We start from the raw sequence: 12,996 nt of genomic DNA, 5'->3' as shown, positions 1-12,996 counted from the left end.
CTGCCTTTGGCTCAATATGAGAATAGTAGAAATAATGGCTCTCAAATGAGGCTGAGGGAAAGGGAAAGATAAAGGTTGTAGAAAAGGGACTGTGAGGCGCGTGTCTGGCGGCTATTATTTATAATATTAAGGCTAACTGTTCTAATAATGATGCTTTTATGGTGTCATACTCTTGACTTCCTTCGCCCCAGAAGTTGCACCGTGACAGTTTTGGCTGGTTTAATAAAGGTCCTGCCGTGTAGCAGATCTTCCGGCAATCTGCGCTTTTAGATGTCTTTTCAATATAATGATTGAGAAGACTTAGAGAAGGATTCATTTCGCGTATTAATCATATCTGCTAATAATAGTATTTTCTCCTAAATAGCCTAAATCTATACTGTCTAGCTGTTTTTCTATCTTTTTAACCTTTGGTTCTACTTTTCAGGGGCCCAGATAGTGGTAGCCAGTCTCCCCATGACCGATCCTACTACTCACTTCGCAGTGTTGCCTTTTTTGACACAAATTGCCCCACTGTCCTGCTAAACTTTAGATCGGGTTGCCAATTTATTGAACTACCAACAACGCCAAGTTTGACCATCAGGGAGCGTCTGGATTGCCTCCCGGCGGGCTTCGCGGTTCTCCTGGTTGCGCGCCCTCTGGCCGCCGCAGCAGAATGTGGATCTACACTTCGTACAAGACACACGCCACAGGTTACTGATCTATTAAATTCGGCTATGGGTCCAAGAGGCCTATACTCGGCGCTACTGGGATTATTGAGACGTCGCAGGAAGTGAACCGCTGATTATTCACCGATATCAATCTTATAGATACAGTCATTATTCTTCTATAGCCTCGCAGGACAACCAAAACCGATAAACTCAAGCATTCCTCCACATCTTCGGAATGTTCCTACCGAGGATGATGAATCTAAGTGCGTACATTTTGATGGTCAGGGCAACTGGATTATCCTTGGTGAGAAGACACAAGACGCTGACTGCTGGAGTCAGTTTTCTTGCCCTAGTCCTATCACCCTCACTCTCGTAGCTTTCGTCGTCAGTCACTTGTGCTCCACCCGCTCTGTAGTGCTAGCCTCATTAATGGCCGTTATTGAAGGCGGCTCTGAACAGTAACTGTCGGTATTGGTATACCTCATTGTCGTACTCATGGCCTCCAACAACTGCGCGGTAGACTGGAATAACCAGAGATTGAACATGTGATGCCCGTAATGGTTCTGATCAAACCCATCGGTCTGCGTCAGATTGTACAGGAGGTCGATCGTTGAAGTCTTATTTCGCAGCAGTTTTAAGAGACCTCCGCGTGGTCCTAGTACGGCTAGCTTTATCCGGCTTTCGTCGCTCTCTTTTAGCGCTTCGCCATGCTTTCGGTATGAATCCTGGTTTTTGTGCAAAGGTCCGCAGAAAGGGTGAGAGGCTGTTTATTCCGGAAGTTGAGCATGTGCGCTGAAGAAAGGAAGCTCGGGCTGACGAATGATTAAATATCCCCGATCCGTATAGTTAAAGGATTTCAAAGATGTCATACTGAATACCCGCGATGTAAGTAGTAGCAACCTCCAGAGATGCGTCATCAAATAGATCATTTATGATCCCAACCTGGGGCTTAATCGATCCTTGTTCGACATCTTCATCTAAAGCTTAGTCTCTGCGGTCTGCCTTTGCTTCTTTATCATCCTCGGCTTTCCGGGTGCAGTGTTGCATCAGCGATGGCGATTAAGCATGGCTGTGTAGATTGCTGAGCCTTATCATCCCGATTGCTCTGATCGACATAGTAAACAAGATTCGGTGATAGGATATTCAGCGGGAAATACCGCAACTCTTTCTGTCGTGCCTGAGATGATGCGCCTGTGAGGCTGGTGCTCTACTCCTTGCAGCCTGTGATTCTATGTTTGCGGGAAGTCTGAGGCACATCAGATGTTTCTGAGTAGACTTTTATACCCGAGCGCTTCAGAGCGAACAAAAGTCGCCTCGCAGTATTTTAAGAATGTGTAAGGAGTCTACCAATGATAGTGCTGTTTAGAAATGTCCATATCAAAGTAGCCCTCGAACTCTATCCTCAGCCCACTAGGAAGCCCGAGGCCGTGCCTTCATAGCCCGCCTAATCAGACACTTGGGTTGGGGGGTATAAGGATCCCGAAACCGTAGATCGAGACAGGTCTGTTTCTATGCCCGCTTTGATTGTCGACTTTTCAACCCTCGATGTCTCCTTCCAATATTGTCGAGAGGTACAGCCATGTACGAGTCACCGGAGGGCAAGATTGCAATGGATTCTCCAGCAACTGGTTCGGACGTATATTGGTAGAGAGAATGTCTGTGTAGCTCTTTACTTTCTTGAGCCTTTTGCTGACGTTCATGCCTGATCTCAACTTCTTCATACTTATTTCTCACAAAGGTTGTGGATCACCAACAGAACCGATCGACAGAATCGGTCGGCTTTTCTCGGGAGTTTCTAGTGCCTAGCGGCGGGTTCAGGGAGCTCCTATAGCCCTTGACGAAGTCTGCGGTCGTATTCCGACGGGGCTTCCCACTTTGAACACACTGGCAGCATGGCTTTTGTCTTTAAAGCTGCTGGTAGCGTTTCTTTAAGGTCGTCAAATTCTTCCCCCGCCCTAAGAAGAGGTTAGCTTTGTAAGGCGCACCGAGACAACAGCTTTTGAAAGTTAAAGCTTACCTGCTGCTTGTTTTTGACACATGTCATCAATAACATCCAGCATCCAGATTCGAACTCGGAAATCACAAATTTGCACATGTCGCCGTTCTAGTCCCCGAGTTGCTCTCGATGTAATACTCTATTTCTGAACTGATCAAAAGGGCATACCAACAAACGACTGGATCTTAGCATGAGTGAGATACTCTGTGCGGGCCAGATCTCCGGCTCTTCACTTTTATATCCAACTTCAGTAGCGAATATCCGCCACTCCTATCTCTGCCTGAACCTCAATATAAATACAGCCTAGCATCTATATTAGTACTCACGAGCGTATCAAGAAGGAGGCAGGGGGTCTTACTTCCGGCTCGTCATCACTAAACCCCGGGTTCATAACGTCATCATCATCCATTCGCCAGCTGCGCTGCCCAAGCATGTGTATCAACTGCGCCCTTACCATCTAGCCAATCTCTGCGGCAAACATTCTCCTGGTTGTCCTGCTCCGTATCGCGGCACCCCTCTGGGCCTTGCCCGGGTGGTAATTGGCAGGGGCCTCTGCCTCTAATTTTATCTGGTATCACATATTTGCCGCAAGCTATCCAACTGCCTTTGTAGAGATGTTATACTCTTACCAGCGGGTTATTGTGTGCTCTTAGAACAGGACCCAGGCCTTCTAGGAGTGGCGCTGCCCCAGCCGGTATAGATGTCTGACCGCATGAAGTAGAAGGGAGAGGTTTGGCGGCAACGCTATCAGGATAGCCCAGCAGCACTCACGGTGTGCGTTCAGCCCCGAACCCCTACCGTGTATGTGGTCAGAAGCACCTAGCACGGCTTGTTCGGATCATTAAAAGAGCGGCCTTGGGTTGCCCGCTGTTTTATCGGGATGGAACTCCAGATTATCTCATACTCGATCCCAGACAGGGGGGCTATTTCGGGGACCTGGCAGCTCAGGTCATATCCCCACCGCGGCGGCAGGGGTAAGATCGGGTGACCGAACTGTTTGGAATTCGACAGCCGTCAGATGAATGGGATCTCCCGCAGTACATCTTGCAGCGTCTTGGTGACGCCCGCCAGAGAGACCCTATCATCGCGGCTTGGGCAAACCACCGGTCCAGGGCCGTCAAGTCATCCCTGGCGGTGCGTCCATCGCATCGCGCGACTGGAAGCCGACCCAATGATACCATCGCTGAATCGCGTCTGCGACTCTGCGTGCGTAAATATAAACAAGAAACTCGAAAAGGAGACTTCAAAGACCACAACTTCAATTCGCGAGAATCTTGATCTAGTTGAATCGGCCCATGTCAAGTCCTCTTTATTGGTAGACTCTTCCATGACACAATCATGTAGAACTTTTGCGATAGTGTGGTGTGGGATCTGCGATGTCCCGGAAGAAATGGTAAGGAAGGTGGTCGATATTGGCTGTATCAAAATCGTATAGTTTCATATCAACAGGGTAGGTAGCGTTCGTTCCTGTGTATTCGAAAGATGTTTTCTCCCTGTTCAAGAGACCCGGTGCAGCTTCTTTGGCTACCTGGAGCCTTCTCGAAGCAAATCTTTACCTTCTATCCGTCGATTGTTCTCGGGCATCTCTCTGTCAATCCTTAGGCCCGGTCCGTTGACAAACAGTCAGTCTTTGTTCCTCTCCTGTGTCATCTGTAGGCAGATGTCGCGAATGTACTCGGCGGAAAGACAATATCGGGTCTCGATAGACCCTTCGCCCATGAGAATTCACAGCTCACCCTTCCTGTTTCCCAGGAGTTTTCCCTTAAGTGAGACGTCTCTGCGAAGGGTGTTTGGAATTCCAAGTTAGATATTCGGTTTGCAGCCGTTCGAAAATATTGACTTGCTGATGTTTCTATCCAGTGGAGTCTGTGATCAAGCGAAGGAACCTATCCGTTTCATGAAGTCATGGATACCTTAATCGGGAAAAGCAGAATACACTCGTAGTTTCCAAGGAGAAGTCATCGGCAGGCTGGCAAAGCTCTTGTTGTTTGGAGGGTTTGGTAATTGAAGGTATATCTTCATCCAGTCTGGATCGTATGACAACGCGTTCATTTCACCACGGGAGCATCGAAGCTGTCCGGCCGCATAGCTCCTTAGCATGGGGCAGTATTTGCACCTGATTCGAAGGGCCAGAGATCTAAGGCCGCTTTGTCGTCCATTCTCTCGACGCCGGCTTTCTCTCGTGCCTCCATATCGCTCCTTCCCATGAGTTCGATACTGTCAAGGGCGACACTTTAATTGTCTATATGAAAAAGATCCAAGACATAGAGGAAGGTTGGGTATAACGCTGGTCCAAGGCATTATTTTCACTGAGTGCTGATCAGCCTTCTGCTAGTAATGTCGTTACCACGCCGGCTAACACCATCTTTGTGTAGGTATTGACTGTAGGCATCAGGTCTCTTCGAACAGAATGTAACTGCGAATGGAATTAACGTAGATTGAAACGCCAAAACCTTGAACTAACCCTGGCCTCCGGATCAGGACCCAATAAGTAACTGAATGCCTTGGGTCATGACGACTAAAGAGCTCAGTGGAATCTCTGCTGATTGGATATCCCATAACTCAATGGGAAACGCCAGATTGGCTTCAAATTCTGCATCAATCCATGTGAAAGCACTCGGCCGTAAATTTCGCAGTCATCTTTTCATGCATGTGCCAGATGTGAAATTTCTTGCATATCAGACGGCTTTTTTTAAAAGCTCTTTGCAGCCCGATTCAATCCTGTGATGCTTTTGATTGACTGGCTAACTGATTTCCGAATCCTTTCGCCAGGCTTTGGTGATTATTGTGGTATCTTGTAAGGCTCCTCCCGGTAGAGCAGTAACCAAGCGAGCAGCTGTGAAAGCGAAATGCAATCTTGCGGCTGATTTAACGAAGGAGAAGAAGCCTCAGCTCGTCTATATAACTCCCGCGGTACTGAGCTCTCATAGCAAGCTTGTCAACGGGGGCATTACTCTTGTACTACAAGGGTAGCCGCCGGACCGGATCCTGGACCCACTGGCATTCCGGGGTAGACAGGGACTCGCGCCTGTCCAGGGGCAGCCCAAGGATCCGTATCAACTTGCCGGGTTGGTATAAACCAGCCGAGCTCAATTCGATCCTGCGGCTGGCCCGCCACACGTCGGCAGAGACTGCCACCGGACAGGTCGATCCCATTCCCCCCTGTCGAATCACACAAATGGCACAAATGGTGCAGGGGCTCCAGGTGCAAGGCAAACTCGGGCAAAGCCACGGGGGAAGGGGGCAACGCAATGAGTCAAGGTGTGTACCAGACGGGTCCGCAAAGGATGAACATATGGTCATCGAAAAACTCCTGCGGTAACATATACGCAGTTATCAGCAGTCAGTAACGACCTTTGAGATGTAAGGATACGAAAGGTTTCGGGGTGACATTGGTGTTTGAATGACGCTTTAGGGCCGTCTTGAAGATAGCTCAACATGCTATCTTGCACTAATTTAATTTAAGGCCACCCTGTGCTTGTATGAAATCAATAAGCGGATCAGAAACGCTCTTCGATTCGCCGCAGACCTTTCCGATTAATTACTTAGCAATCAATAAAGACACCGGGAAAAGAAACCATACCTCAGGGTTGGTAAACGACCTTTCGACGCAGTGATTAGAACTTAGCTCACGCTGTTCATTTCTTGGAAACGCAGACTTCAGACGCGTTCTCTGAATGCTTTGTTAGAACGGGGCGGATAGCAGCCCAGAGCTTTCTGCTGATCATATTCAGCCCCTGGGAGCTTTCATTATCCCATCTGCGCGGATTAATATTTCCAGGTCTTAAACGTTTCCTGCCGCTTTCGTGAACAATTTCCCGTAGAGCTACCTATAATGCTCGTAGGTTGCTGATGACGACTTCTGAATCAGGCGTTTTTCACCCATTGGCCACATGCAGGCTGTTGAAGAACGGGATTGACGCGAATGGTATATAACCTGATCGTCAAAGCCCTGATTAAGGACTTCTATCATTCCGTGGATATCTGCAAAACGCAAAGCACCAATATTGGAGGGGTATCTCGAAGGTCCAGTCAGGGAATGGCGGATATATAAACAGTATATGGATCCTCGCACGTACCGCAGCAACAAACTAGTTTCAGAAGGGCTCGAATAGACCGGAGCTAGAATGCAGGAGTCTCAGTTAATCTGCTGCACACTTAAGAAGGTGTTTAGGGGGGAGGTAATGGACTTACTATTCCTGCGAATTGTAGCCTCAATTTGTTGTAGCGGGTCGAAAGAATAATCGTTCCGGACCCTGTCGTCGATCGGGGGGCGGGTGATGGACGACAGGTCGCGGTCTGCCAGGGCCTGGATTACCTTAGTCTCGACCACACGGTACGTCTCGTCCGCGTGCACCGGGCTGCCGGCCATGATGCCGTCCGCGGCGTGCAGGGTGTCTAGTTCATCCGCGGTGAGATTGAGCATATCCAAGGTAGCGCCCGGCGCCGCGCCGCCAACACCCAATGGACTCTGGCCCAGCCCCTGCGTCTGGCTAAGCCGCTTAAAAGGGACTATTATTTTTTTTCTGCTTCTGGTCAGTATCAGTTCAAACCACAGGCTGTAAAGCCAGTCCACTTACCTGGCCACCATCCTCGCTAATGTTACTCCTCGCCCCGAAGTTCCGGTTAGCCCAGTTAACAGTTAAGATCGCGGTAAACCAATCCTCATTATCAATCACCCGCTTCCTGTTCTGCAGGTCCGACCGCTTAAATAATAACTGCTTAGCCATCATAAACCTGAAGGCGTAGTTGCCAATCACAAGGGTCTCATACATATTCTTCTTCAACTCGAAATCAGGATCATCAAGCTTTAGCACAGGGGCCTCCGGGGCGCAGAGGATCATATCATATAATCAGTCCTTCCATAACAAGTACAACATCTCTGGGTTATATTTGGGGATCTTGGGACCCTTAAGATCCGTGTTATACAAGTTTTTATAACTCTCGATGCTGCTCTTAAAGAAGGGTGACACCGAAGGATCCCTCCGGATCAGGCTGATCCAGTCCTTGTTGGTTTCCAGGCCCAACAGCCCCGCCATATATAATCACATTATCGCAATAGCGACTATGAACTGTCATGAATCTCCAAAGATATTTCTCATGCTCTGGGTAAGTGATCGCGCTCGGATTCCGTCATTTTTGAAGATTGGCAGATCAAGTATATCACAGTTCTCAAACACCTCCATCCTGTCCCACAGCAGTATACCTTGTGTTGGAACCTTTAGCCAATCGTTCAATTCACGCGGCGCCAGAAGGAGACGGCGCTGATTGTACTGTAGGTCAACCAGAATGAACGTGCGGCTGAAGGCATAATCTGCAAGAGATGCTGACGCTTAGTGCTTTCGGTATTTTGATAGATGCAGTATAGACCTGTTGATGCCGTCTTCTCTGACTTTTCTCATTTTCCAATCAGCGCTTTTTCTTGCCTCGCAGCAGGCTCTTGTTCGATCTCGTATATTAAAGCACTGCGGCAGCCAAGCTACCTGCGAATTCGATGGTATTCTCGATTGAACCTATCTCTGTTCTATTGAGTGCTTCGAGGACAAGATAAGATACCTTTGCAAGTTCGCAGGGAATTCTGCCGCCATTGAGTGTGGCCTCCAAAGCACCTTCAAAGTGGCATGTGAACTGCAGAGCACTCCTCTCTGTGGGATTCTGAGAAGAATCACAGCCAGTCCAGTGTTTGCAAGCGTGGTCGGGATACCGCCTTGGATCAATCCAAGGTCGAAAGGCGTGCATGCAAAGTTCTATGTGAGGACTTTATCCAGGCCTCGCAGACCTGTCCTTTCTGGCACTGTCGGCCAATACTCGATACGAGATAGCTGTCATGGTACCAGACGAACGAGAATCTAGCTCATTGGGCTGATAGCCATGATTCTTGACGGGCTGCGATACCATAGTGATAGCCACCGGCCTTCACGGACGCAGTATCCGGTCCAGCCAAAGGGGCAACCACTGGTAAGGCTAAGGTGAATTATGCGAGCGTTTTCTCGCGTATCGACCGGCAGGAGATCGATATCCTGCTGATATGAAGGCTGGCTCCAGGGCTGAAGCATTCATGACAGCGGGCACTTATAGCCGCTGAGGTCAAGAAATAGGAATGTCTATTTCGGGCAACATATCCTGCGGGCGAGGGCTGCGGTATGAAGGTAGAAGCCTGGTTCGACGCTCCCATGGGAGGATGTGAGCTTCTCAAGGCCGGACATATTTGGCAAAGCTCAACCATATCGAGGAGATCCATTTCGCAAGTTTCAGCGTCCATCCAACCGGAACGTTGAAAAATGGAGAATTGTACAAGTAGACTTGACCGGGTATGTCCAAGTCAATAACAAGACACACTTCAACTTTTTGGCAAACATGTTTTATGCCTTCACATCCGAACCAGCCCGACTTCCTTGACCAGGTCTTGTCGAGATCCAAATATGTCATTGCTAGATGAAAATGGATCGTAATTGTGGGATACGGACCCCACACCCTTAACAGTGTCCATCGCGTGTCCTATTTCTGCGCATTGTTTCTTGTATTGATCGAGATGCTCCGAGCTCTGACCTCTTGCTAACTCGTTGGCGGCTAATATCCTTTCAACTATACCCCTCATAGCAGGGGTATAGTCAAATGCTGGGGTATCCGGAATCGGCATGTCCACACGATAGGCACCGTACAGTGTCAGTCTCCGTAGACATCTCCGTGTTAGAATAGCCTGTTTCTGAGCCTTTGTCTGAACCTGTACGGCATCAGTGTGCGCGGTCACATCCCTAGAAGCCTGTGTTATCGGTCTGCTATCTGGGGGCCCGGGATAGGGGATTCCTACCTGGACGACATCCTCTACGGCGGCCTGTAACCGGTGCGAAGGACTGCCTGAGGCCGGAATTCCACAGCGGGGGCAAACTGAGACACCAGGATTTCGGATTTGTCGGAGATCGTTCCAGACAAGATACAAACCGCACGCTTGAAGCCAGTCAGGTAATATCATCTGCATTCGCCTCAACTGCATCAGGCGGAAGACATCATGGTTCAAGGGCCGAAAACATACGTTTCCTGTCTGCCAAGAACCCTGTCTGGTCACTCAGAGGACTGCGCCAAATTGTTAAAATGCGCGATCGTCACGGCCTTTTTCTCCCGATCCCCAGCAGCCCATGCATCCGTTGCGACGCCCCCAAGAAAAATGGGTTTGCAGGGTATGATCCTCGCATCCTTTCCTTCGAGATACTTTGAACAACTATAGCATTTGAGCGGGTCCAGCGAGCATTTGGGCGGCCGCGGAAAGCCTATCGGTGGCGACAGAGCGAAGTCCATTCTCTATAAATGTTGACGTGGCTAGTCGGCGATGATTGGGATTGTCGTAAGGTTAAAGACCAACTCTTCGACAAAGTTTGGAGGTCGTCACTTTTGATTGCTAATCAGTATTCTAGAAACATCGTGGGTTTCTTTGTAAGTGACTTCATTGGTCTCATCGTATCTTCGGTTAATAATAGGCGCTACATTGATTTGAAGTCGAAACGGGGATATATTTTCCACGAAGGGTCCTGCAATTACAGCTGCGATAGATATCCCAGGCCTCGAGCAATGGGCACTCGTAACCTGTCAACTGGTGATAGTTCGAGTCACGGAAGCAAAGCACTCGATTCAACTTCACGACTCTGGGTGCGGACCCTGGCGTTCTCCTCGTTCAAAAGGCCAACAGACCGCAGAGGCAGTTCCATAGTACTATGAAATCCACTTTCCGATAAGCTGTCGACGTGGCACTGTCTGCCCTTAAGGTGCCTGTTTTGGGTGTACTCGAGATCCTGCGCTCAGAGCGGACGGAATATTATCTCGTTCATGCTTCGCGGGGCGTTCATCCGCGTGTCAGTGCAAGAATTCTTTCATGTTTTCTTAGTCTTAGGACGCAACCGTTTGCGAGAACGGTCTAGTCGTCGGCCCCAGGTCAAGCTGGGAATTTATTTTTCAAGGGCTCCAGAACCGTACACGAAACTCGACGATCCGTACGCAAACGGGGTAGCAATCGCTTTGAAAACTTCGATAAGGCATTATAAGTCGCCGTTTTCCTTTGCCTTCAGGGCTTGTAGCGTAACCCTCATCTTTCATACGGCTGAAGATCTGTGTTTAGTCGTGTGCTCTAGGTGCGATAAGGATAGGTGGACTCACTCTAACTGTCTGATCTTTGGAATCAGGACAACGGTGCAAATTGATTCTTGCTACCATGGCTAGTGTTGGACGAGGCCGCAAGCTAGTGTTGATAAAGCTAAGGCATTGATGGACTGGCTTGTCTGAAAATGGATGTCTTGTATTCAATCGCATGGATGTAAAAGACTTCCATTTTTCCAGGACCATGTGTGCTTAGTTGATATCGATTCTTAGTTATCCAAATTTACCAGGTGCAAACAACGATCCTCTTCCAAATGCCTTATAACGGCGTCTGGAGTGAGTTTGATCCTCCTCGCATCTGTCGAATGTATGCATGCCTTTTAAATCATTGAGCGATTAATATTTGTCGACCTGGTTTGTAGGACTGAGGTATATAAAAATTTCCCTCTGATCGATCGAGGCCAGAGATAGTGATGCTGGTGTCATAATCAGTGCTGGGCCATACCAGGAGAGCTTCTAGTTGGGTGTAAGTTGTATTGGCCTTCCAAGGGCACGCGAAGGATCAAACGGCACCTGCCCAACTAGTGTGAGGTTCATATATTCGGATTAGCCGCAACGTCGTGCTCTGCATTTCAGAATTCTGGCCCATCTCTCAAGGCTATCCTTGGTAGCATGATCTGCACACACGCTTTGTTCCGGGGCAAGCTATGTTCAGCGAGTCGTGACGAATCATTGCTTTCAAGGACGCGGTCGACTCCAATCCCAAATGCCAGAAACATGCGATAATAATTGCCTGAAGACTGAGTATAAAGGGAGCCAGATCCTTCCCCGGATGATATAATCCTTCTCAGCTCCTCACTCAATATATATAGTTGATGATGTCGACTGTTCCCTTGTCGCCCCGGTGGCAGTGTTATCTGCACACAGGCTTTCTTCAGATGTATGCTATATCCAGCGAGTAATAGCGAATCATTTCTTGGAAGGGCGTGGTCGGATTCATCCCTCTAAGGGTCAGAAACATGCGACAACGATTGCCTAAAGACGGGATGAGAGGCGAACATTTCCTAGGTTAATGGAATTGTGCTTAATTCATCGCTCAATTATAGGGTAGGGATTGCCGACTGTTCCGTTGTCGCCTCGGTGGTAGAATAACTTAAATCCAGGTCCTTTTCCAATGCATGTTATATACATTCGGTCGATCATATATATAAGTTGAGCCATTCCCTCTCATGGCCTGATCAACTTCGTCCCGAAGTGCCAGAAAGATGCGATGATGGTCGCCTGGCGACTTGGGATATGAGGTATCTTTGTCAATGCTAGGGAGGGATTTGCTCATAGTACTCCGTAAGGTCTTCCAGCGGCGTAGGTCCGATGTCAACGTACGAGAGCCAATCGAAGGGGGCTACCACAGAGGCTCTCCGAATAGGACGAGCAAGGTCTCACATAAGTTTAGACAATTGTCGGATGCAGAGGCGCACTGGCGCCAAATTATGCACTACCTGGTGCACAATGTAGGTGGGCTTTCAAACTGCTTCATGGCTCCGATGACCTTCTCGCACCTTCTCACACCGGATTGATCATCGCGTGATACCAATCCCAGAGCTCGAGGTGGTATGTTTGTGGTCCAAGGTTGACTCAGTAAACAGCATACCTTTTCAAACGTATCGTATAGACACGGGAAAACAGCTGATCAAGCTTTTCGAAATAGGTCTCCTTGGCTGTTTGGCGATCTAGGTTCCTGTCGTTCTGAATGTCTTCGAAGTGAAGGCCAACGGTGACGTTCCCGAAATATATCGTTTGGTACTGAGGTTTGCTCGTTGTGTCCACCAGCCCGTGGGGTTATCCAAGAAGTATTTAATTTCCTCCTGGCAGTTTAAACTGTTAATCAGACTGCGTACGAAGAGTTCGAACTGATCTGGCTTCAGATCGACATTTCCTTGTAAAGCCAATGAGGGGTCCGAGTGACAAGTAATATCCGGGAAGATCGACGCATTCAACCAGATCCTCGCATTTTCGACTTCTATGAGCCTTGTCAATGCAAAATGTAACTTGGTCCACCAAGAAAGTACCGAATAATGAGATACTTTTGACTAGATTGAGAGCAAGACCGGAAAGGCTGGCTATTGGAAGCCAACCGAGAAAATGGTCAAGGCCGCCTAACCATGGGAATATGTTCTTCTACCCAGGGTGTTTTCAGTTTCCTGACCGATTTCAGATCAGCGTCTGGAGCAGAGAATGACGTGTGCTTTCTGTGATGAGTGTACA

The 12,996-nt window shown here is 48.6% G+C and overlaps 2 protein-coding genes across 2 annotated transcripts; both read right to left on the bottom strand.

The window, feature by feature from the left end:
* Positions 1-6,234: 6,234 nt before the first annotated feature.
* Positions 6,235-7,445, bottom strand: P170DRAFT_182075 (uncharacterized protein). Its single transcript, XM_024842665.1, has 5 exons — positions 7,417-7,445; positions 7,224-7,349; positions 6,838-7,169; positions 6,723-6,765; positions 6,235-6,662 (listed from the first exon to the last, which is right to left on the bottom strand). Exons 2-5 carry the CDS (start codon positions 7,232-7,234, stop codon positions 6,470-6,472), a joined length of 579 nt encoding a protein of 192 aa, XP_024704637.1. The 5' UTR covers positions 7,235-7,349; positions 7,417-7,445; the 3' UTR covers positions 6,235-6,469.
* Positions 7,446-8,697: 1,252 nt separating this feature from the next.
* P170DRAFT_181953 (uncharacterized protein) lies at positions 8,698-9,792 on the bottom strand. The gene has a single exon (XM_024842664.1). It carries the CDS (start codon positions 9,635-9,637, stop codon positions 9,014-9,016), a length of 624 nt encoding a protein of 207 aa, XP_024704636.1. The 5' UTR covers positions 9,638-9,792; the 3' UTR covers positions 8,698-9,013.
* Between the last annotated feature and the right edge of the window lie 3,204 nt (positions 9,793-12,996).

The sequence above is a fragment of the Aspergillus steynii genome, assembly GCF_002849105.1.
Source record: "Aspergillus steynii IBT 23096 chromosome Unknown P170scaffold_4, whole genome shotgun sequence".
In the NCBI taxonomy this organism is placed as follows: domain Eukaryota; kingdom Fungi; phylum Ascomycota; class Eurotiomycetes; order Eurotiales; family Aspergillaceae; genus Aspergillus; species Aspergillus steynii.
Note: the sequence above shows the minus strand (reverse complement) of the source record. Positions and strands in the feature narration are given on the sequence as shown.

Excerpts from the sequence above, each read along its gene's own strand:
- P170DRAFT_182075 (XM_024842665.1), bottom strand. Across the intron at positions 6,766-6,837 it reads GGCTACAATTCGCAGGAATA|CTCCGGTCTATTCGAGCCCT; the intron begins GTAAGTCCATTA and ends CCTGCATTCTAG. Across the intron at positions 6,663-6,722 it reads GAAACTAGTTTGTTGCTGCG|ATACCCCTCCAATATTGGTG; the intron begins GTACGTGCGAGG and ends TGGACCTTCGAG.
- P170DRAFT_181953 (XM_024842664.1), bottom strand. The coding sequence starts at position 9,637 with ATGCAGTTGAGGCGAATGCAGATGATATTACCTGACTGGCTTCAAGCG.